Here is a 24,139-nt window from a genome sequence, read left to right as displayed (position 1 = left end):
TTGAAAAGCAAAAACTTAAATAAATTTGAAAAGATTTATTTGACTTTCTACCAATTTCAGTTTATTTATTTTGAACACTTTTCAAAAAAAATATACACTTAAACTATATACTCTTTTTACCTTATAGATTTCAGGATATCTATCAAATATGAGGTGATATTATAAACTCTGCAGACAAAAAGGTTAAACAATGACATTCCATTACAGAACATCTACAGTGATGTGCAAAAAAGTATCCATCTAGAAAAGTGCAAGTGTAGAAGTTGTGCGTATCATTTGACGGCTATTCATTGTGCTTCAGCAAATGGCTGGCTCTTCCACAGCTTGGGCTCCCTCTGTGGCAGCTTTCACACATTTTGCCATAGTCTGGGAGGCTCTGCTTATGGGATCTGTGGGTACAAATTTAAAGCAGATTTTAAACTGCCATTACAGCATGGAAGAAAAGTTCTAAAGTGTCTATGAGATTACATATTTCGGAAAAAATATATACTTATTCTTTCCCAAAATCGCTCAGATGATTGAAAGCCATATTTCAAAACTACAGCTTAAAATATTGATTATGTTTATATTCTTAATAACACAACATATTCTTGTCCTTTTTTTAAAACATACATTTAGAAAAACAGCTAAAGCATGTTTAGCAATTCGGTCTACTTTATTTGACATTACTGCAACTCTTAGAGAATTCGTTCAAATCCTCTCCGTTATTAATCAAATAAAAAGTATTTTCCGAAACTTTGAAGGAGAGTCCTTGCTCAAACACTTTATAGCATCATCGCTTTGTGATAACTCCAAAACACTGACTTAGTCCTTCAAATTCTTAGCGACTAAATAACACATGGGACCAGTTATTTGAGGCGTTGCCTTCAATTACAATCACAGGTACGCTTGGGGTCCAGTTAATCCAAATGTTCTGATCAGAAGCTTACAAATCCTAATTCTCCATCTCGTTACTCTAGAATTAAGCAAATAAAACCTAAGTGACTTAAACAGAGAACATTTAGATTGATTTCATGTGAGAAGAAACTATAACAAATATATGTCTTTTTGAACACTGTACGCAATTGGGTGTAATGTTTACAAAAAAGAAGAGCAGGATGCTTTTATATTAAACAATCATGAAATGTTTGTATTATTAATAATAATAATAATTTGGTCTTGCCTCTGAAATAAAAAACCACAATCATCGTATGACTTATGAATCTTTATAATGTAGGATTAGCCATGTTTTACTGCTACTCTCTCCCCATAGTAATGGCGACCCACCTGTCATGTAAAAGTCCTTCACAGTAAGCTGTGGGGGAACTAAGCTTTCAGTGAGCACTGCCTGGTTCACTCCCTGAAACAGATAAGGCATCAGCATCAAATAGAAACGGGTCACGTAAACAAAGAAACGTCACCAGTACACAGTGATGGAGTTGCTATGACTTGCTGCCTGTCTGCGATGGACTAAAATCCAAACAAAAGAAGATAACTGCTGACCTTGGACAGTTCATTAGCCTGCTTAAAATAGTTGGCCTCCTCAAGTTCATCGTATCGAACCAGATTAGGGGAAACCTCAACCAGTCTGTCACGTACTTCATCAAGACTGTCATAAGGCAGAGTCACTCCAGCAAGCTTTAAATAAGAAAAAGATATATATTATACAAATGTAATTATCTTTATTTGCAACATTATGCTATACGGACTTTGCTATACCTCAGATATGGCTCTGATGATCCTCCAGTCCTCCCTTGCCATGCCGGGAGGAGTCACAGCAACTTTGGTCTGCTGGGCACGGCCCTCTGTGTTCACATAGGTAGCCGATTTTTCTGTGTATGCAGCTCCAGGGAGTATGATGTCAGCTATCGGGGCACCCACATCACCATGGTGACCTAGATAACAATACAGAAAGCCATAACAATGTAAGCTCAACTTTCTGCCTTGATATGCAGTTCATTGCAAAAGCATATGTATTCCTCAAACGTTCTGACATTGCTAGTACAAAATTCACTGTTTGTTTAAAGATTTTTGTTCCAGTCCAACAGCATTTAACAGAGAAGCTTCTAAGAGGCTCCTGGTAACTCTGGATTAGCTGCAGAGCTCTACAGCTCAGCAAGGACAATCTGTTGACAGCACAAATAGTCGTGCACTCCACAATTTTGGCTTTTGTAGATGAGTGGAAAGAAGAAATTGCTTGAAGCTCATGAGAAGTCTCATTTTAATGGTTTACCACAAACCATGTAGGAACAGAGTAAATCTGGAAGGTGTTCAAGTTACAAAGGCAAAAACTCAACACTTCGGCTTTCATGGAAACGCCCTATGAAGAGAAAATATAACTGAATCACCCTGAACACATCAGCCGCACAGTGAAATATAGTGGTGGCAGCATCATGCTGTGGGGACACTCTTCTTGTACATGGACAGACAAGATGATGTTCATTTTCCTTCCTCTTTACAATTGTAGAACACTTTGCACGTAACTTTGCAAATACAAAACAAGTAGATTAAAGTTTGTGGTTATAATGTGACAAAAGGAGAACGTGCTTAATGGCTATGAACAACATGAACAATATTTTATTTCTGCTAAGAAGTCCCTGAGGTCAAAAAAGCTTAAGAACTTTTGATTCAGGAAGGTTTTTAATACTCAGTGCCACTGAGACATATTATTCCAGATTCCTAACTTTTATTTATTTTTTATCTGTTTTGCTTTTGTTTGATTTTTTAATGATCTATGTGACAAACTTTGGCTGTGTTGTACAGGGATGTATAAATCTGAAAGTGAGTGAATGATAAAAGCTTGACTACAGATGTGATGCATAAAGAACTGTTACATTTGCTAAACCAATCAAACCATTATAAACCTATGTGAATCCAAATTTATTTGGTTACTCATATTTGCATCTGTTTCTACTGGAATCCAACTAAACCTCTTAAGAGTCAATAAATCAATGTAAAAACTATGTTCAATACAACGGCCTCTACTGGTGTGAAGTAAAAAAAAAAAAAAAGGATTACCTTGATAAATTATCAGGCTGTCCTTTGCAAGGTCTTGGCGAGTGATGCAGCCGGCATCAGCCCCAAGTAAGAACAAAATTTTAGGTGGATTCTTCAAGATTGAGTCAACACCTGGCTTGTATCCCAGATCAAGTGCTGCCACTTGACTAGCAACCCTGATGACCCAAGCAAAACAACAAAGATTTACTAAGGGAATCATACTGTTAAGTTAGACTTCTCTGAGGTTGCTACCTATGAAGCACATTGAGAATCTTCCAGGTTCCCTGCAGGCCGCTGCTGACCCCAGCATTCCTAGCAATAGTTGACACAGCAGCCATTATCGCAGCCCCGTCCTCCCTCTGCAGGCAGCTGCTGCCAACTACAACAACGGGGCGCTTTGCTTGAGCCAAAACCTGCAAGAGCAGCCAAAGTCCACGAAATCAGAAGCAACACACCTAATGTTTGGGAACATTTGTACCTGTAAGCTATCCGGGGGTTACCTGAGAGAAAGGGTGTGTTCCTGATGAAATTTCTTTCAGGATCTTGGCAGACTCTCCAAGATGATCATAAGTGTAACTTAGGTCCACTTTCTTGCCCACTAGAGCTACGTGCAGCTCATTGTGAAGCCAGCTGTGGCAATTTCATATGAAATCAAAGTTATTTACTTTCTACAGTCATACAGTCAAATGTAAGCAGTTTATTTGCCTTTTTCTGATGCGTGCATTGAAGAGAGGAGCCTCATAGCGAGGGTTGGTGCCCACAAGCAGGAGCATGTCAGCCTCTTCAATGCCAGCAATGCTAGTGTTAAGCAGATATTTGGAACGCAGATCAGTTCTAAAAAAGAAAAAAAGTTGGGAAAAAAAACAGGATCAGCACATTTTCACAATGAACCCCTGCTTGTTTTCATCTCATGGTCTTACCCAGATCCAGTCATCGGAAACATTTCCTCAGTGCAGAGGTTATCACTATTCAAACGGTTCAGCAAGTCTTTCAGGGAAACGAGAGCCTCTGCATCCACCAGACCTCCAACAACACCGGCAATGTCGCTTCCTTTGACGCTTTGCAACTGCCCAAACAGGATCGTGTTATTTTTCACGTCCTTGAAAAGTGGAGGAAGCCATAAAATTGTCAATTACTGACCGCTCCAGCTGCTCGGGTCAGAACGTCTTCCCACGATGTCGGGACCAAATCCCCAGATTTGTTTCTCACCATTGGCTGAGTAAGCCTCTGTCTCTTTAGACCATCATAAGCAAACCTGTTAAATATAAAAGTCAGAACCAGTTAAAGAACGAGGCAAATCTTTATGAGCACTTTAATCTCTTTCTAATGTGAAGAGCCAGTTTGATGAGGAATTAACCTGGTTTTATCTGAGATCCATTCCTCATTTATATCCTCATGAAGACGGGGTAAAATCCTCATCACTTCCCCACCACGAGTGCTCACCACTATGTTACTCCCCACAGCATCCAGAACATCAATAGACTCAGTCTTCCTGTAAAAAAAAAAAGAAAATGTAAACAGAGTAGAGCTTGTGAAAAGTTAACAAGCATGTTGAGAACTATCTAGAAACCTGGTCTCCCAAGGACGAGCAGTGAAAGCGTAAGGCTTGGACGTCAGCGCTCCAACTGGACATATATCAATAATGTTGCCAGATAACTCCGACATGAACATCTTCTCCACATAAGTCCCAATCTGGAGGTCGTTGCCTCTGCCGGTGGTGCCGAGGTCCTCCACACCTGCAATCTCACTGGCAAAGCTGCAGGCGCAACATAAAACATGTAGGTGTACTTACTTTTTCCACAAGTGACAGCGCATCCCAGTTTACCATTTCACTTATAGTTTGACTCACCGCACGCAGCGAGTGCACTGGATACAACGGGTCATGATGGTTTTTATAAGGGGTCCAATATTTTTATCTTCCACTGCTCTTTTGCCCTCTGTGAAGCGGCTTCGGTCGCTGCCAAACTGCATGGACTGGTCCTAGCAAAGAAATATTTGTTATAACCTATTAGGGTAAATATTAACTTAATAGGGTGTCTTGGATTTACTTATTAAGCTAAGGTTTTAAGATCACTACATTAGCCTCTTGTGTCTTGTGCTCATTATAAGAATCTTCAGATGGTTATTAAGGTTTTACATTTTATTAATTTGGTCTATACTGGTTGGGTTGTCTTTTTTAAAAACAGATTTGTGTTTTCTTGTTATATTTCCACTCAAAAATATGTTTCCAATAACTTTTTAATATCAGACAAAGATAACCCTAGTTAATACAAAATGTAATTTTTATTTCATTTATAAGGAAGACAGTCATGCAAACAAACCTGACCATATATGAAAAAGTAATTAGTCCCTACAGCTAATCAATGGTTGCGTCATAATTGGCAGCAATAACTATTAAGTGTTTGCAATAACTAGACATGGATTTTTCACATTACTGAAGGAATTTTAGTCCACTCCTTGCAGCATTGTTTCAATTCAGATAAAGTGAAGCATTTGAGTATGGATGGCCTGTTTAAGGCTACATTACAGCATCTGAAAATAAATATGAGTCCAGAGTTTGATTAGGCCACTCTAAAATATTCATTTTGTGAATTTATGGTTCCAATTACTGCACCATAAACTGCAGTAATGGCAATTTATGGTGCCATTACTGCACCATAAATTGGTGAGATTCTGAAGCAGCAAAGCAGAATTTCACCTCCCCACACACACACACCTTACTATTAGAATAATAATTACCTTTCTTTCTGAAACACTCTGAGAATTACACCAAATGTATAAGGACACACACCTTTCAAAAGGTCCCACTTTTGTCTAATCAAAGTCTTTGAGCTCATCAACATGTTTTGTGGCAAGAGTGTGATTACCCTTTGATCAACGGTTGTTTTACCTTGAAACTTTACCCAGTCGTTTACTGTTGAATCATGAATACAGACTATAACTGAGAAAAAGCTGCACGGACTGGAGTAGTCTGCTCCATCTTGAACAATGTACACGGCATGCTCCACTGACTGTAGACCGCACGCGGAATGCAGCGGGTTCATAGACACCCGTCAACGTGATTCAAAGAACCTTCTTACGAGTCATTTAAGGTTTATTTAAATAATTTATGCAATTAAACAAAACAAAAAAAACAAAAAAAAAACATGACGGGACATAAAATGTTGTGTTATGACTGGAAATAAACGTAACGTTAATTCAACAGCCACCTAGAACAACCAATAAAAAGAAGAAGAAAAAAAAAAACACATCCGGATGAGAAATTGATTATTGTGGCATTGGCTGTCCTTATTTTCTCTTTTTCAAAACAATGTTCTTATTTGGGGCTTTGCGTTTTCGCAGGTTGCCCCGGCGTGCACTCGTGCGCTCTCCTACCACTTCATTCAACGGCGGCGCAGGTGAAGGAATACTGCCTCCAACTCCTGCCAGGGCATTTACAGCCATTGTGAGCCCAGTCACGGCACTGACCAGCTGCCTCGTGTGCGCCACGATGGCCTGAGCGTCACGGCGGAAGGCGCGCGCAACATTGGCTACGGCTCTGATCTCCTGCGCAATGGCCTGTAGTGAGTCCGTCTGATTTCGTTCCTGCATCCGCTCCAGATCAACGTCATCACAGTCAGGACACCTTCGGGGCTCTGCTGGGCAGTTTTCTGATGTAGGCACACCGGTGGAGGAAGGCGGCGACTTCCGGCCATCTGATAAAGATTCACCAGCTAAGAATAAAGAAATTAACTTAGTTTTTAAATTAAGGTGGAAAGAAAACATTTGATTTATTTAATCCATTCATGGTGGATTAAATTAAGTGTTATTATGGGCATACCTTGGTTTACTATTTTTTGCGAGTCACATCCCTGGATTCCAACAATTTGCTCATCACAAAATGTTTCCAGAAGCGTCTGCTCAGTTGTAGTGAGGGGGATCTCTTCTACAGGGGCCCCGATTGATTTGCTAGAGGTGGATTTATTGAGGGAAAGTTTTTCTTTTGTTCTCCTGCGAAAATCCTGCCATCTTCTTTTTACTTCATCGGGAGACCTTCTGGTTCGGCTCACAGCATTCACCTTTTCACAGATGGCCTCCCAAATCGCGTTTCTTCTGGCAACACTTAGATGTTTCTGCTTAAGTTCTCCACTGTGAGCACACGTCTCCTCCACCAGCACCTTTAAAGCCAAAGCTTCAAATTTCATTTTTCTTTTACGGCTGCTTTGCTCCCCCAAAAGGTCCATGATGGCAGACAGTAGCACACGCAAAATCCTCCTTTAGATATCGCGGTTAGCACTACCTTTGCGGCAGTAACGAACTGCGCACGCAACACGCCCACTAATCACACGTGAAATGTATATATTATTTTTTTTATTTTTTTGCACAAGCAATTTAGCGCTCCTAAGCTCTAGACTCAGGTTCTGACACGAGGGTCGCTCTATGGACCGCCGAAGTCGCGAGATTGAGTATTCACGCGAGAGTATGTACCGGAAATCCCCCCTGCATAAACAGAAGCCGGTGTCGTGCCAAGATAGGTAACCCCCCGACAGAATACGTTCCCCTGCGTCGGGAGCGCGCACGGGGCAGGGAGCGCGGATCCAGTAGACGAGGTACTATGAAAACGTGAAAGACGTGCGTCTTTGCTTCATCTTAGTTGCAACAAAAATAAATTGTTGCCACGTGGTGTAGCATGTGATTATTTCAACACATACTTAATTAATAACACGACGATCACGTCTGTGTAAATATAAACACTGAAGCTACATATTTGCCATTCTCATCCTGAAAAAAATACTATTTGCTAAACAAAAACCCTCTTTCCTGAGTTGATCACTAACAACGGTTGTCTACTTTACTCTTATGTTAATTCAAAGGGAAGGGAGTTTATTTTTCATTTTCATTGTACAAAATATTTAGGTAACGTTTAGATAAAGGATTAAGTTCAACATAAATACAGAAGGATTGAATTATTTGGTACTGATAGCTGTTTGAGTTCCGTATTTACACCTTGGAGCATCCACATTACATCTGTGTATGTTCAATATGTTCTTCACAATACAGCATTCTAACATCAGGTATACTTCATTCCACACTGCCAGAATCTGTATCCCTACCTACTCCACCTATCAAGCAATTTAACTCTGTTTAATTCTTTCTGCCGTAAACTTCCTCGGGGTAAGCCGAGAAATTTCCCCTGTTCGTTTGGGACAGTTGTAGCAGACAGATCTTGCTACAACTGTGCGGTCATCGCTGCAGCCCTCTGGGCTTTCTGCACTGTGGCTGCTGGGTGGTGGCTCTCTTTGTGGTGGTGCTCCTGGGGGACTTCCCCTGTGCTCCAGGGGAATTTGGATGCCTGCTTTGGGTCCTGGAGGGCAGGTGTGTGGCTCCTCACCCCCATTATTGAACATTCTTATATACACATGTCTGGATTTAGAGATACACTTTGTTGAGCTGTGGTTGCCAGTAAATACATTATGTATTAATTAATGCCATGTTGTTGTTATATAGGTATATGTTGTTTATCGCTGAGATTCCATGGTTCTCTGTTTTTTTCCCCTCCTTCCTCTCGGCAGGTTATCTATTCTTGTTTCTCTCCTCTACCCTTATCTTGTTCTTTCCCTTTAAGCGTTTCCCCCAACCTTTCTCTCATTCCACCACCGTGTCCATTACATCTGAAATAAACCCAAAGCAATTATACAGCCATCCATTTTTATGAACCTTTCCAGATTGGTAGATGGTCAAAGACTTTTAGAATCTGCTCTTGAATTTCCACACATCTAAACCTGATGTGTTGCCTTTTGCCTTCTGCCCTTCATTAATGAAATCACTTGAAAACAGCTTTTTATGTTATCCTTGTCCAACATTAATATTTGTTTGATCTGAAACATTGTGAGGCAATAACTTTTTCACAGTACTGTATGCACCTTCCTGATCCCTCCATTGGGTCAGAAGTTGCAGGTTGATGTTAATGGATAATGTCGAGTTTCGTTTGTTGCTACAGGCATCTACAACTCTATGTGCTGTTGTGAAGTTTAAGTGAAACTGTGAAAAGTGTGACGGAAATAAAGATAGACAAATTACCTGGAGATCACATTCACCTCCTTGATCACAAATTGGACAATCCAGAGGGTGGTTAGCCAGTAGGAACTCCATCACACCTTCTCTGTGTGAAATTCACCAAAAGTAAAATTATAACAGATCATTGGAGAATCTTGTTTTGTTTTTTGTTTTTTTAATCAAAGAGAGCTCCATTTTCACAGATCCAAGTTTTTGCAAAGTTTACCCGCAAACAATAAACTTCTACATGGATCAAGCCATTTTCTCATAAATCAATTTAATCCTACCTCGCCTTCCTTGTTTTGTCAGAGTCGGTAAGGATATTCCAGCCTTTCATGACAGGCATGGCACAGGCTGCCACAGGCTGGAAGGTAAACACAGGATATAAGCAGCTGTGGCCGTTGTCTGTGTAAAAACAGGCAAAGGCTAGACTATCCATGTAGCCTAAACAATACCTTGGGAACTTTCTCTATTTCCACAAGACACATGCGACAGTTTCCAGCAACTGACAGGCGCTCGTGGTAGCAGAAACGGGGAATCTGCATCCCTGCCTTCTCACATGCCTGTGACAGAATACAGCCAGCGTCACATCCAGAGAGAAGATATCCAGAAATCTCTTTAATTTAGATTATTTAATGGTGAAGAAAGCCATGTTAAGAAATACATGGAGTCCTTGTCAGATTACATTTAGACCCCATGGAAACAACAAATCGTAGATCACTAGTTGGAAGTTGGTAGAAACACAAGTCAATTTAAAAAAAAAAAAAGTAAAATGCTTTAAGTATATTTATTTATTTATTTATTTATTTATTTATTTATTTTAAAAAGCCTTTTTAGGAGTACCAATTGTTGTGCCAGGATTTTTTTCCCTCACTGAATAAATGTTCTCAGAAGATGAATTTTGCTATAGTTTGAGATCATACATCTAACTTCTGCACATCTTTATTAGGAGCACCAATAAGTGTGCCTGCTACCTGCAACACAGTGGTTCCTGGCTCCACCATGACAGACTTTCCATCCACAAACACTTCCAGGAGGTTAGTGGTAGCAGCAGCTGCTGCTGTAGACGCGGTGCGAGCTTCAGGGAAAGACATACATCATTGAATCATTTACTACACATTAATTTGTGCTGTAAACAGTCATCCAAAGTAGTAAATATTAGTCAAGACCATTACAAATATATATATATATATTTAAATACAGAAATGCTATGAATGCTAACCATTCAGGGAATGGATGCTGACTTTCAAAGTTTTTAAGAAGACAGTAACAGAACCACTTTAATATTAGATCCTGAATGTGAGAGACAGTTTTATTCGAACCTTAATTGGATATATACTCTCCATCAGTCTTCAGTATGTGACTACAAAACTAAAGCAGAAGAAAAACAAAGAATGCTGATCATCATTTGGACTGTTTTCACACAAAGTTAATCTATGGGTACAGTGAACTATAACTTCATGCTTATGTCATAATTAAATGTTAAAGGATGCAAAAAATGTCTTAAATGTTCACCTAAAAAAGTGTGAAAAGGAATTTCCACATTTTTCCTTCCACCTAATTTTCCACTAATTTGCTGGGATAAAAGGCTCTGTGAAAAGCCAGCTTCTTTAACAATGACCTTTAGCGGCTTACTCATCTTGCTCTGAACCATGATTAAAACAGAAATAAAAATGGAATATATTAACCTTCCTATATATGAATTTCCATTTTTAATCAAATTAGTAAAATAAAACAACTTTTTGAAATTCTAATTTATTCAAAATCCTAAGCAAACTAACAAGGGTTCAAGAATGCACTGGTAAAGAAGCTATATTTTCTAAAATTTTCTTCCACTAAACTTTCCATTAATTTACTTAGGTACATCACTGTGAGGAGGTAGTTTCTTCATCAAAAGAAGATGGCTCACCTTCATTGCATCTAATTAAAAATCATAAAAAAAAAAAAATTCTTTAATCAATAAGTGACATACCAATCTGCATGTCTTAATATATATAACATGTAAGATGATCTTTTTCAATTTCAAAGACTCTGAACACATACACTGCAGCAGGATTTAGTAGTACTCAGAGACTGATTGTCCACAATTTTTCCTTCCACCTTACTTTCCATTCATATGCTTAGATACAACATTCTGTGAATAATTATCTCTTTTAGTATTGATCTGTCGTGACTAATATCCCCTCTAGACGCCAGTGAACTCGACAACTGTCAAGTTAACTGTCTTAATAATCATTCTGTGTCCAACAAATTGTAATACTTTTGTAATAGAAATGTATTATATTGGTTTCATGTAATATTCTCATTATGAGATCAAATACATTTTGGCTTGAATTAGATGTAAGCATAGTCCAGAACTGAACACTTTAAGCTTTTCAATATATGTACATGTATTAACTTACTGATTTGCTGAAATGTATTTAATTTTTGATTATATTCTAATTTATTGACATGGAGCTGAAAGAAACACGACTGGTCAAACTGACCCTTGCGCACAGAAGTAGCTGGTGCGTTTATAATCCTTCCTTTAATCCATCAAGTCCAGCAAACTAACTAGTGATGCAAAGCATTCAAATATTTTCTTTCCTCAGCAGAGCAGACAAATGGCTGTTATGCAAGAACACAAAACAACATGTTGTACGAACTGCAGCCGAGGCAGGATCAATTAATCATTTGATGAAGTGGCATATTGTTACCATTGTGAGCTGCAGCAGCCGCACCTCCCTTAATAATAGCTGCTGGTAAAAAACTGCGATTCACAACAGGCAACCGCAGCATGCTGGAAGAGACACAGAAATTAATACTGCATCTTATCACGGAGTACAAGTCTACTCTTCGAGAAAGAGCGAGAGAGAGAGGGAGACAGAGACATAATATATGACGCTCCAAGCCGAGTGGGCGACCTCAATTAGCCTCCGGGTGGCTACCAAAACAAACGCAGAGGAATACTAGCTAAAGTTGTCCATCCACCGGACCGTTATTAAGAAGCTAACCCACGCCACGGCACGTTAAAAAACAAACACGTCCATCCCGTCCACAATGCACTGGGCTGAACAATACAGTTAAAATATAATGCTTAATATTCTAACTGCGTAAAAATGTTTTAAACAATGGTAAAACGTCGCAAACACACATGCAACGTCACAACTGCTAACTGTCCGCAAGCGTTATGCATTTAAAGAAACCCCACATTCTTACTGTTTACCATTTTAGTATGGAGTTTATCTAATTTTACTCACCTTGCCAGTGTTCTCATTGGGCCGTGTGCCTCGCAGATTGCGGGCTGTCTTCTAATTCTGCTGCGTCACGGATTAAGTAATCCTGAAGCCTGTACCATAATCCCGAAAAGGAGGGCGAGCTTCCTGTGACTGCTTTAGAGAGTAAAGTTGTCTCTCTATTATCAAACTTTATTATAAAGGTCACTGCTTGAAATTCATTAGATATATTACACTCTGATGCGCAGGACCGTTTAGTGTGTCATTCAATAAATGTTTCCCTCTCACCCCATAAAACAGGGATTACTAATAAATCAGTATTTTTCTGTACGTTTCTTTGAATTAAGGCACATAGAGAGCAAAGTATAATGAATTAAATGTAGCAAAGGGAAGTAATACAGAACCAGGGTTCATATTTTAAAGCATTGTTAGAATAAAACATATTTCTGTGCTGTCACATCAATGTCTGACTTTACAGAGGAATCTGACTAATGACATTTTGTTTCCTGAGGAAGATTCATTAGGAGGGGCTTATTGAAACCAAAAATCATCAAAGTCTGCTAAACTTCTTCACATTAAGTTACATATTATTTTTAGATTAATAGACTTTAACTCTGCTGCTCAAAGTAAATTTTTTTTTTTTGCTTGGCACACATTCTTTGCCAAGGATTCCTCAGGATAAATAAATTGGAGGCAATCACTCAGCAACACTGGCCAGGTGTTCAGGAAGCTCAAGAAATATATCACTTTCTATCCCAGCAGTAACAAACTCTGAGCTCCAACTTTTAAGATAAATAAAATACAGTATTAAGCTGGATGATCATTCCTTGCTGTGGGTTTTTATTGGTTGGGTTGATTTAAAAGAAACCCTTTAAAATGCATCCAGAAAGCCTGGAAGCAGAATGAAAAGATTAAAAGAACCTCTCTCTGGTTTAAAGCAAAACATAGAATTGAGAGATGGCTTTGGAATATTTTGTTGTCTGGTCATTTATATTCTGAGGTAAAGTGGGATCAATTACTTTTTGGGGGGTAAACATTAAGGTGACTTTTATTTATTTTATTTATTTAATCGAGGAAATTTCCTAATCTCAAATGTCTTCCTCGACGGCATCCAGGACATCTGAGAAACGTATTAGTTAAAAACAGGAAAGCAACTTTTTAAAGTCTGCTTCCTGCCAATGTTTTCCCAGAGAGATAAACCAGTACCCCCGAGAGAACACGTTGATACACAGGGATTGACCCCAGTGATGCAACCAGACGGGGTTAACCTCAAAGGGAAAAAAACCAGGAAGTAGCTACATTTTTAAGAGACGGTGAGGAAATGTGGATGAAATGCACATCTGGCTCCATTTCTCACTCATGCATGCCTTTCAGCCACATGTTAGACCCTCAGGATAATCCAGTCTGATTGAAAACATCAAGCAATGCTTCTTTATGTCGGAACAAAACAAACACTGAAATGAATCACGACACAACTCAGAAGAACATGTTTATTAAGACATATAAGATTTACTTTAAATATGTTTGGATAAAACTTTTTTTTTTATTTAGCCCTTTGTGTAATAATGTTAAACATACAGCAGATGTCTAAATAGATGAGGTAATACAATTCTAACAGTCAGAGTAAACCTGAATAACAGTGCTTTGCAAAAGTAATCATATACCTTGAATTTTTGCACAATTTTTTTGCATTACTTTCACAAAACTCGCTGTATTTTATGTTTTTGTGTTACGCAACATAGCACATAATTGGGATTAGAAATACAAATGATATAGATGAAATTGGGTGTGGATTTACAGGGGACAAAATGTGCAAGGAGGTGGTCAGGCCACATAGATCCACTGCACTTCAGCATGAACGCACAGCTCTATTAGTCTTTCACACAGGGAGCATGAAAACAAAGATGTTAAAAAAAATAAATAAATGCATGTAAAACAACTTCCATTTCAGAAGTTCACACTTTCAACATGAATTGGTCTATTGCATATCTCTTACATGTTATAAAACCAAACCGTTTCTAAATATAGGGGGGTAAAAACTGTGGATTTAGCCATTTTCTTTGTTCTAATCTGCAAGATTTTTCGAAACATAATTATTTGAAAAGTAGTCTTTTTATTTCTCTTTGGGTCTCAAATCAGGATTTTTTTCCCCCCTGAATTTTCCATAATTAAAAAAACTTTCTATTCAAGAAAATGAAAGCCATTAAATTTGTAAAAGTTTGTTTTTCATTCTCAAATCTAAAAAGATGTAAGACTGCATTCTATGATGAAGCAAGCTGAATTAATGATCAGATGGGTTCTTCTGGCTCAAGACAAAATGTATTCAGTGGAAATAAGGGGGGGGAAATGGGTTTTAGGTTGTTGACACTTGGTCTATCACATAAAAATACAATACAATTAACTGAAGTTTGTGGTTGTAATGCAAAAAAAGTTTATATAAATACTTTTTCAAGACACTATAATCTTTCGCCACAAACTACAATTAAAAACCTGCCTGATATGTCATTCCTTGTAGAATAAATGTTATCCGTTTCTGAATAATTAGACAGATAGAAATGCATCAAGATTTAAAAACATGTTAGAAACCTTTGATCGAGACCTCTGCGACAAAAATCAACAACAACCAGATTTTCCCGTTAGTGAAAAGTCAATATACAGATACTTTTACAAAAGTAAAAGCAGTCAGTTGCTTGCAGTGAATAGATGATTAATTAGAATAATTGCGCAGCCATTCTCTCCAAATCCTTTAAACAGTTGCAGCTGTAAATCTGGCCTCTTTCTGTGCAGATAAAAAGGTGGAAAGGGATTTACTTAATGGCATGCTGAGTGCAGTTCAGTTGAGTTTTTCCACTAAAAGCGATTTTCATTTGAAGCAGGCGGAGCTTTGTGGAAAATGAAGCAAAATGGGAAGATCTAAACACTGAGGCTGGAAAGAACACCAGTGATTAGTCAGCCTTCTCTCACAGAGTCGACGACACCGTTGGCTCGTCTGGGACGCTGTCCTGATGTACGCTGTGCATAGTCTCTATGTCCGTGGCGGAGATGGACTGGCTCAGTTCTCTCAGGGAACTCTTGGTTATGTTCAGACACGCGTCCTTGAGGATATGGCGCACCTTCTTGCTAAGCAGCATGTACAGCAGCGGGTTAATGCAGCTGTTGAAAAAGCCCAAGCTGGTTGCTAGCGGGAAGCCAGCTCTCAAAATACTGTGCATGGTAAGTGAGTGGTGTACAAACAACTCCATCAAGCCGAAAATATGGAATGGCGCCCAGCACAAAAAGAAGGCCAGGATGACAGCTGTGACTGTTTTTGAGAAGCTCGAGATGCGAACCAAACCCCGGGATTGCCTCACTTTTATTGACAGAAGTATGCCCGTCACGCTTATGGCGCTAAGTGGCAAGAGAAAGCCCACAGTGAGACGGACGGACACTAATATTGTGTGTATTGTAGCAGCTGTTGTGTGCTGGTTTGTTACGTGATAGTTAGTGTAGCATAACACTTTACCATTGACGTGTAAAATGTCTCGAAAGACCAGCGCGTGGCAGCTCAGCAGGGCAGCCGTTAGCCAAATGCAGCCACAAACAAGCCAGGCTCTGTCCACTGTGCGATACCTTTGACACCAGTTCAGGTATACCAGAGAGACATACCTGTCTACACTGAGCACGGTGAGAAAGAGGACACTAGCATACATGTTCATCACGGAAACAAAGGAGTTAATTTTACACATGGCCAGACCGAAGTTCCAGTGGAAGTCCTTCAGAATGTAGTCGATGTAGAAAGGGAGAAAAAGCACAAACACGAAGTCTGCTATAGCCAGATTGAGCAACCACACGCTGTTGACAGTCTTCTTGCTCTTAAACCCCGTCACCCAAATGACGGCTCCATTTCCAATCAGGCCAAGCGTGATGCAAGTGATGTAGATGACTATAGAGATGATGTGGATAGGTTCCGTCTGACTGTGATCCACTTTAAGGTCTTCCATATCACCGTACTCCTCATATTCATAGGTGTAGTTTTCATAATCTTCGGTGGAATTGGCCATGGTTTCAGGAATAAGATCTGTATGCTGGAGTAGATCTGCTGGAAAGTAAAAAACAAAAACATAAAGAAAGATTCATCCATGGCTTGACTTCATATTTATCTTAAAGCGTGCTCTGGTACTGGTCAGACATTTTGGGTTGAAAATGGTGCCGTCTGCTGCAAGACCCGTTATCTTGTATGAGTGTGGGTTTTGTTGCTATACTTAAACATAAGTAATTTTATTGGACTTTATTTTGTTTCCTCATACACTATCCCTCACTTGGAGGCAAACGTAAATTCACAAAAGGTTTGTATTTCCTCTGCAAAAATGGACATCATGCACAGCTGATAACATTTTTACCCCAGGCTTGCCAGCTGGCATTTCCTTCTTTTTGTGATGTAATCAATATATTTTTTTGTTATTTTATTAGAAACTTTTCTGTTAATGGTCACAGTAGTTTCCAAGAAAACGCTCAAACATGCTGTAAGGATCATTTGAATCATATCCAGACTGATAATATTTATCTGACAGATCGCATGTCATTCATGTTGATGGTGTTACTTGTAGAGTATCACAAGATTCACTGGTCAGACCAACTCCCTTTGCTAAATATGACTGGATACAATTTTCAGAAAGCTGGGGATTGTCTTCCAATTAAATTTATCTGTAAACCTTAATTTATCCAATTATTTACTACAGGCACATCTTGAAGACATAAAAAACTTGGATGTCTTATTTTTCTTTTAAATGTAAAGACAAGTCTGTTGTCTTTGGACCAGAGATTTTGCTTTGTCATTCACTCACTCTGGTTGTCCTAAATCGCCCCTGTGTAATGAAGTAAAACCCCTTGGCGTTATCTTCGTCTGGGACTTGTACTTTAAATTCTATATTAAGCTTTGTGTTAGGAGTTCCTTCTTGTTTTTAAAATTAAAAAAAATATCCCGTCTCAGAGTCGTGCAGAAATACAAGTTCATGTATTTTCTCATTAAAAGATGGACAGTGGTACTTCTTTAATAACAGGAACTCAGTTAAAAGTCTTCAACTTAACCAAAACATGCTGCAGCAAGAGAATGAGAATTAAAAGAGAAAATCCTTCCTACTGACTCCACTCTGATATGTTTAGCTGTATTTCTTTCTTCCCTATATGAAGTCTAAATGCTGCTACTTCTTTATGTTTTCTTCAACACTGACCCGGTCTCTTCTGGAGGTTTCTTTTTTGTTTCCACTGTCGCCCCATGCATAGTCAGTATGAGGGACAACTGAAAACCTTCTGGATAATTTAATTAGGTTGATACTTTTCAGCTAATTGGAATAATAAGCTTAACGTGACAGCATTGTTATTAGAACTAGGTCTGCATTTGAGTGGACGTAACTAAATTTGCATCTGCCTGTAGATTGAATTGCCTATGTATTTTGTATGTAAACCAGATCTGCATACCTTCAGATTAGTTATTTTGCATCAGTGCCATATAGACAAACTCAACTGATTTAAAATTAAAAGTCACCATACAACAGTTGAAGCATGGGGCTGGGTAGGTGTGTTGAATCAAGACAAAGAGACGAATCAGGGTTAAAAAGTCAAACTGTACAGGAGGAATAAAATCTCCACTAATGTTATCATAGTTCAAGCATTACGAGTTAATGTCATTTTCTTTAATCTGCTTTTAGTCCACAGTCACTGGGATGATTACGATCGGGGATCGTAATCATTCATATTTTACAAAAAATCAATTGAGCCAAACAAGGATCAGAACAAAAAAAATAGGTAAAGGGTGCAAGGCTAAAGTTTATTAGATGACTGCAGAATGGCAACTTATAGTTTTGAATGAGTGGATGTAGAAATTTGCCCAAAATGATGTTTTTTGTTGTTGTTGTTGTTGTTGTTTTATTTACTGCTCTGGTTCCCGTCTTCTGCCCTTTTTTCTTGCCAGTTAGTTCCTGTGCTGAAGTTGGTGGTGGGTGTGTCAAAGAACATCCTGTCAACTTCAATTTACTTCAATAATGTGGAGAGACAGTGAGATGCCACATGGTTGAGGCACACATAGAAAAAAATGTGATTTATTTTTTTTCTCTTGTTTGTGGAGGAGAACAGGGAGGAACTTGAAAATACCACTTTGTTCCACACTTAATGTAATATCTCTGAATCTGGGAGGAAGATAACCAGATGTTTGTACTCTTTGTTGTCCTTATAAAATACTAAATGAATTTGGTTAAAAGGTTTTTTTTTTTGAAACGCAGCTGTTTGTATGACCATCAAGGCTGGAGAAGCCCTGGTAAAGTGCTGATAAGACCTGTCTGAGAATTCCTCATTTCTCTAAAGTCTTATCTAGTTATGTAACAAATGATGTGGTGATTCATTTTGCCTAAGTTGAGTATGACAACTCATACTGATAACAAACAAGTTAAAACCTCAACCTCTTTTTCCTCTATCCCTCTACAAACATTTCAAGTGTACATGATATAATTTTTGCAGCTCAGATATCAGCTATAGAAGTTATTAAATCAGCTAGAAGTCATGACCAGTAGCATTGCTAGACATGAAGCCACAAGATCTGAACAAGTAACAGTCTGGCTGATATTTCTGCATTTTTGTTGAAGAAAAGTATTATCTGTGATGCACAGTGATTCATGGCAGTGGAAACACTTTCTCAGATAACTGCTTGGCTACAAGATGCTAAGCAGTTGTAGCCACGCAATAGTTGTCTGCTTTTTTTTTCAATAGTAGACAGAAAAGTTGGTGAATGTCTTCAATTTCCAAATGCAAACCTTTACTCTAGTAGCATGGCTTTGTTATCAATGTGATCCAAACATTTAAGAAAAATATGCTCCATATTAAAAAAAAAAAAAACATTTTCCCATCTAGAGCTGAAATAAACATTTTGGCTATCTTAAAACTTTCAGAAGGAATATTTGTATTCTATTTGGAGAAAAAAGTATGATGTCATTCACATGTCTTTAGTCTATCATTTATCTTTGCCAGAGGAGCAGTCAGTTTCTTGCAATCTTTTAAAGAAATGAAAGACAAACCCAAAATAATGTGTCTGGCCACACCTATAAACATGTCTCTGAGAAAATAACTATTTTGTAAGGTCCTAAATGAGTATGCATGTTCATTCATTCATTATTTATTTAATTAATGTAATTTGCGTAGGACTTAAATTTTAAATCAACAAAAGTTTTAAAAAGCCTTAATTTTACCTTACTGAAATAAGAAGATACCCTGTTACACGTTGAGGTCATGCATATAATTAGATATTAGAAGTAACAACAATAGAAGTATCAGTGAATAAATGCATTTTAAATAACATTGAATAATTGTAATAAACTGCCAGATATGCACATTTGATGAAAAATATCCCATTAAGAAAAAAGAAAATACGACATTAGCAAGGCAGAGTCTCTGCATGTTCAGATGCATTTCAGTGAAAAGGTGCTGATCTGAACCCAATATTCAGTAACGTGCTGCTCTGCCGGGCAGTCAGAGCCACATAAACACTGCCGACATACTAAAAGGAGTACTTTTCTCTAGGATTTTTCAAGAGGAGACTTTGAATGGCTTACCCGAAGAGTTAAGATTTCCCCCCCTTTTTTTTCTGGCTGTTTTGGAATCAGATCTCCGGCGACTCTCTCCGTCTTCTTTTCCTCTTTTGAGCTTTTGTCTTTAGCCGAGCCTCGTCTGGGGGTTGTTTTTGTCGGTTTCACAAACTCCTTTCCGACTGCATGTGCAGTATTCTTCCAAACCCAAATCAGCAGCTGTGCGCATGGGGGACAGGGATGAGGAGGGTGCGACTCCTTCCCAGCCCTCTCTGCCTGCCCAGACTGACGCGTCCAACATGTATTAAAAAAAAAAAAAAAACCAAGGGGAACTTCACACAAAGAAGAAAAGTTTATTGGTCAGCCGCACGGAATGAAGGCGGCTTTCATTCAGCAAGGCTGGGTACACATTTTTTCTCTCTCTACATCTGCAGAGTAAATAATGAACGCACACTTTTCCACTCGGGGAAGAACCCAGGAGAGCTTTGAAAAGTCATCTGTTTCTATTGTTTTCGCATATTTTGTGTCTCTTAGGCAGAGCGCCTCAGTCAATTGTGTATTGACTGCTCTCTATTTCTCCCGCTAGGTGGCTTTTTCTTTTTTTTTTTCTTTTTTTTTTGTAGCAACTTGCTCCTTCTGAATGCCTAATGGGATAACAGGTTTGTGACAGAATAGCCAAATCATGTTGGTCGTTATTCTTTTGTCCGCTTTGAATCACTCAGCCCTCACATGCAGTGCTATGTATTGCTCCTTCACGGATTTATCCTTTTGTTGTCATGCTAAATGTTTCAAATCATCAAAGAAAACATTTAATGATTATCTAATTATTTTTATTCAAGCTTTCTAAACGTGTCTGATTCTATTTGAAAAGTAATTGCCTCTTGTTAAATTATACATTTACTGCCACAAACCACATTATTTATTTATTTTAGAAAGATGAGTTCCACACTTATTCCATACTTACAACTTTAAGTTGAAGTGGGCAAAAAAAAAAAAAATCTCAAATCCTAATAGCTCCTAAAATTCTATGTTACATGGAATAAGAGTGGCAGGTGTACCAAAATTAATTAAGAAACTCTTCTGAGAACAACCCTAAACATAAAGCCAGAGCTACAATGGAATGGTTCAGATCCAAATATATTCATGTGACAGGATGACTTACTCAAAAGTCCACACCCAAAAATCATAATCTTTGGCAAGACTTGAAAATACAGCAAGAAATTTCAATCTTTACTCTCCAAAAAACCTGCAGCTGTAACAACAGCAGGTTCTACTCATTATTGTCTCAGAAGGCTGAATGCCACACTTTTCAGATTTTTATTTGTAAAATAATAATAATAAAAAAAAGAAGTTGAAAACTACATTTAGTTTTTCTCAGTTTTCACAATCATGCACCATTTTGTTTTGATCTATCACCTGAAATCCTAATAAACATACTTTAACGCCTGTGGCCGTAATGTGAAAACATGTCAGGAAAGTTAAGGGGGTTATAAATACAGCTGCTAACCAGTGTATACATCTGCAAAATGAGTTTATGAGAGCTACAGATGTTATAAGCCGAGCTGAATTTACGTATTCATTTGTTTACAGAATTACAAAAACGACCTACAGCTCTTTCATGCTTCACAGATCCATTGTGCATTTGTTTAATGACCTTCATTAAACCCTTGGTGCACACCCAAACTCCAGCTTCCAAAGAGGCATAGATAATGGTGATGAGGGGTCATTTTCTCCACAAAGACATTACACAACAGATCTCACACACTGATGCGGCCTTTTACGTCATCTTAAGCGTGTATGTGTGATTTCAGCGGTGAATCTGACTGACGCTTAAAAATGAAGTACTTGCATTATGTTGAACATCAGCATGTCTACATTGAGCGTTCACGCGGAGGTAGAAAAGAACTTTCTCTCAGTGAGATAGGCACAAAACAAACAATGGCTTGGAACGTTTCTGCAGAAGTGCCACAGTGTTCCAAGATAACTGGGGCTCTTTCCCACAAGTTATGTGTTTTTCCACTTGATGTGTTTTTTTTTTTTTAATTCCTGAAAATGTTTCCTGGTTGCACATTCTTGGCCTGATTAGACTATTTCCCCTTTGAGGTTGACATTGCCAAAGCAGTGGCTTTTGTTTAGTTTCCCTGCCTTTCCAAGCTTATGAGATAAGGATGAATTATTTCAGTTTGTACCTTTGCTTTTTATTGCGGAGGTAATAATTTTTGTGATCAGTACAAAACCTACCTAGCATGTTGCAGCCAAGCAGTTATCTGGCCAAATAATGTTTGGACAGATAATGGGAAATAATGTTCCCCTAACATTTGCCAGTCTTCCTCAATCTTGACGTTTCGTGCTAAAACGCAACTAGATCCTTGTGTTAAGCCTGTTAAGTCAGACCTGGGGTCTTTCTGTGGAGCCCTTTAAGCCACTCCAGATTTGATGAATGGCTCTTTACTTGATGATTACGTGCTGCAGTTGTGTTTGAAGAGATTTCTACTTAATTCCAAATCAAGATTTTCTTATATCTTTGAGAGGATATAAGGATAAAAAAAAAACAAAAAAAAACTTTTTATGATTATCAAATTTAGCCAAACTACAGGCACATATCCGGACACTATTCACAGGCTCAAATCCTGCAAAGTTATTACGCTTCATAGAATGGGTTACAGCCCATAAACTATTATACAATTTTTCCACGTTCCACCCACATAGTTCAATGTATTTTATTTGGATTTTGAGTTTGACTCAGAAAATGGCACATAATTATAATGTGGAAGGGAAGTGACTTTTTCTCTCTTTTTTTTTTGTTTTACATAAATATAATCCAAAAGTTGTAGCATTTACATTTATTCAGCCTCGCTGAGTCAATAATTTGCAGAACCTCTGTTTGCTGCAATTACAACAGGAAATTGTTTGGTTCATGTCTGCATCAGATTGAACGGAGAGCATTTGCATGCCTAAATTTTCAGTTCTTTCCATGCAGTCACTGATTTAGGGTATGGATTTTGACTGGGCCATTCTTACACATGAAGAGGTTTTGATCTAAATTGATCCATTGGAACTTGGGCTGCTTGTTTGGGGTTGTTGTTCTGCTGGAAGGGAAACCTCTGCCCCAGCTGTAGTGTAGTTAATTTTAGCTTACCACAGATCTTTCTCCAAAATTAGCCAGTATTTAACTCAATCCATCTTCCAAACAGCATCATCATATTTTTCATCCCAGTAGTTGTAAAAACCATTACTACTCCATTTTTGCTCTAATATAGAGCAATTTGTTTTGCATTTTTTAAAAATGATCTCACTCAGTTGGACATCTCGCAGAATCAGACAATGCTATTTCTTTTTTAACTGTGCAGTATTTTATGTTGTAAATCTGAACCTATTGTCTATTCTATTCTATTCTATTCTATTCTATTCTATTCTATTCTATTCTATTCTATTCTATCCTTGCAGCCTGAAACATTGAAGATCTTCCCGACAGACATTGCAGTTAACTTTTTGCATTTTTTTATTCCATCCGATAGCGGGTGAGTCAGTATGAGTCGCATTTTTTGTACATGATGTTATATTCCTCAGGAGTAAATGAAAAAATATTCCTTACTATGAGTTTTGTCATTCAGACTCCTCCAAAGGTAGTATTTATACTCAGAGACAAATATACTGGAGAACATACATATCCTGTAAGGAAACTGTGCAAAGCAGTCACCATCTAATTGTTCTTGTCTCTCAGTTCATCTTTGATTTTCTACGCTGGTAAGTAAAATCCTAAACTATATTGTCTTTCAATTAACAATTTTCTCTTTCTGCCATCAGGAAACCATGAGGAATGTCGCTCAGTGTTCTCCATGTTGATGGTGTGTAGCCTGTTTAGTCTGGCTTGCAGTGAATATGTGACTCATCTTGTAATGGGAGAAACAAAGGAATTGGCTTTTAAACCCAATTCATTCTCACATCATTTTACTTAACAGCTTCGTATGTTAAAGTGTAAAAAGAAACACTCAAAATAATATCTGCGCTTTTAAATTTTGCGTCACTTCCTGTGTTCCTGGTAATAAACGTCTTCATTGTTTCTTTATTATGTGTGTCCTTTCTTTCTAAAAACAATTATTTCCAGTGTAAATACAGATCAGGCAGATCGAAAATATCAACTCTGTTGTTTTTAAGCCACTTAACTAATTTGGAGACGTTCACAATGTCATTGTCCATCTGGATGTCACATTTGTCTCCAGATCTCAAATTTCAGGCTTGTTATGAAATATTGCTTCAATATTTCCACATAATGTTCTTTCATTTTTATCATAAATCTGTGTTACAGCAGTTTCATAGAAGGGGAAGAGTGTGTGTGTGTGTGTGTGTGTGTGTGTG

At 38.2% G+C, this 24,139-nt stretch overlaps 2 protein-coding genes across 4 annotated transcripts; both read right to left on the bottom strand.

Moving 5' to 3' along the window:
• Positions 1 to 41: 41 nt before the first annotated feature.
• Positions 42 to 12,377, bottom strand: LOC103134336 (NADH-ubiquinone oxidoreductase 75 kDa subunit, mitochondrial). Of its 3 annotated transcripts, none has more exons than XM_007546532.2 (19): positions 12,252 to 12,377; positions 11,709 to 11,791; positions 9,987 to 10,090; positions 9,468 to 9,575; positions 9,300 to 9,376; positions 9,037 to 9,118; positions 4,826 to 4,956; positions 4,547 to 4,732; positions 4,334 to 4,468; positions 4,117 to 4,231; positions 3,897 to 4,042; positions 3,682 to 3,810; positions 3,477 to 3,606; positions 3,229 to 3,389; positions 2,998 to 3,152; positions 1,699 to 1,874; positions 1,483 to 1,617; positions 1,267 to 1,339; positions 42 to 389 (listed from the first exon to the last, which is right to left on the bottom strand). In XM_007546532.2, the coding sequence occupies exons 1-19, from the start codon at positions 12,266 to 12,268 to the stop codon at positions 298 to 300; spliced, it is 2,235 nt and encodes a 744-aa protein (XP_007546594.1). In that variant the 5' UTR covers positions 12,269 to 12,377; the 3' UTR covers positions 42 to 297. The 3 variants fall into 3 exon arrangements, with proteins under 3 accessions (XP_007546594.1, XP_016524156.1, XP_007546595.1); XM_016668670.1 differs by lacking the exon at positions 12,252 to 12,377 and adding an exon at positions 10,335 to 10,383 and having other exon boundaries at positions 11,709 to 11,726; XM_007546533.2 differs by lacking the exons at positions 11,709 to 11,791; positions 12,252 to 12,377 and adding an exon at positions 10,335 to 11,700.
• Positions 12,378 to 13,703: 1,326 nt separating this feature from the next.
• Positions 13,704 to 21,042, bottom strand: cmklr2 (chemerin chemokine-like receptor 2). Its single transcript, XM_007546529.2, has 2 exons — positions 19,808 to 21,042; positions 13,704 to 16,302 (listed from the first exon to the last, which is right to left on the bottom strand). Exon 2 carries the CDS (start codon positions 16,265 to 16,267, stop codon positions 15,188 to 15,190), a length of 1,080 nt encoding a protein of 359 aa, XP_007546591.1. The 5' UTR covers positions 16,268 to 16,302; positions 19,808 to 21,042; the 3' UTR covers positions 13,704 to 15,187.
• Between the last annotated feature and the right edge of the window lie 3,097 nt (positions 21,043 to 24,139).

Source organism: Poecilia formosa, unplaced genomic scaffold, assembly GCF_000485575.1.
Source record: "Poecilia formosa unplaced genomic scaffold, Poecilia_formosa-5.1.2 Scaffold16, whole genome shotgun sequence".
NCBI classification, from domain to species: Eukaryota; Metazoa; Chordata; class Actinopteri; order Cyprinodontiformes; family Poeciliidae; genus Poecilia; species Poecilia formosa.
This window is presented reverse-complemented; position numbering and strand designations above follow the sequence as displayed.

Bases quoted from the DNA above. Each gene is read 5' to 3' on its own strand.
- LOC103134336 (XM_007546532.2), bottom strand. The intron at 1,875-2,997 runs GTAATCCTTTTT...ATTGTTATCTAG, and splicing joins CAGCCTGATAATTTATCAAG to GTCACCATGGTGATGTGGGT. The intron at 390-1,266 runs GTGGGTCGCCAT...TTGTACCCACAG, and splicing joins GAAGGACTTTTACATGACAG to ATCCCATAAGCAGAGCCTCC.
- cmklr2 (XM_007546529.2), bottom strand. From the start codon at position 16,267: ATGGCCAATTCCACCGAAGATTATGAAAACTACACCTATGAATATGAG.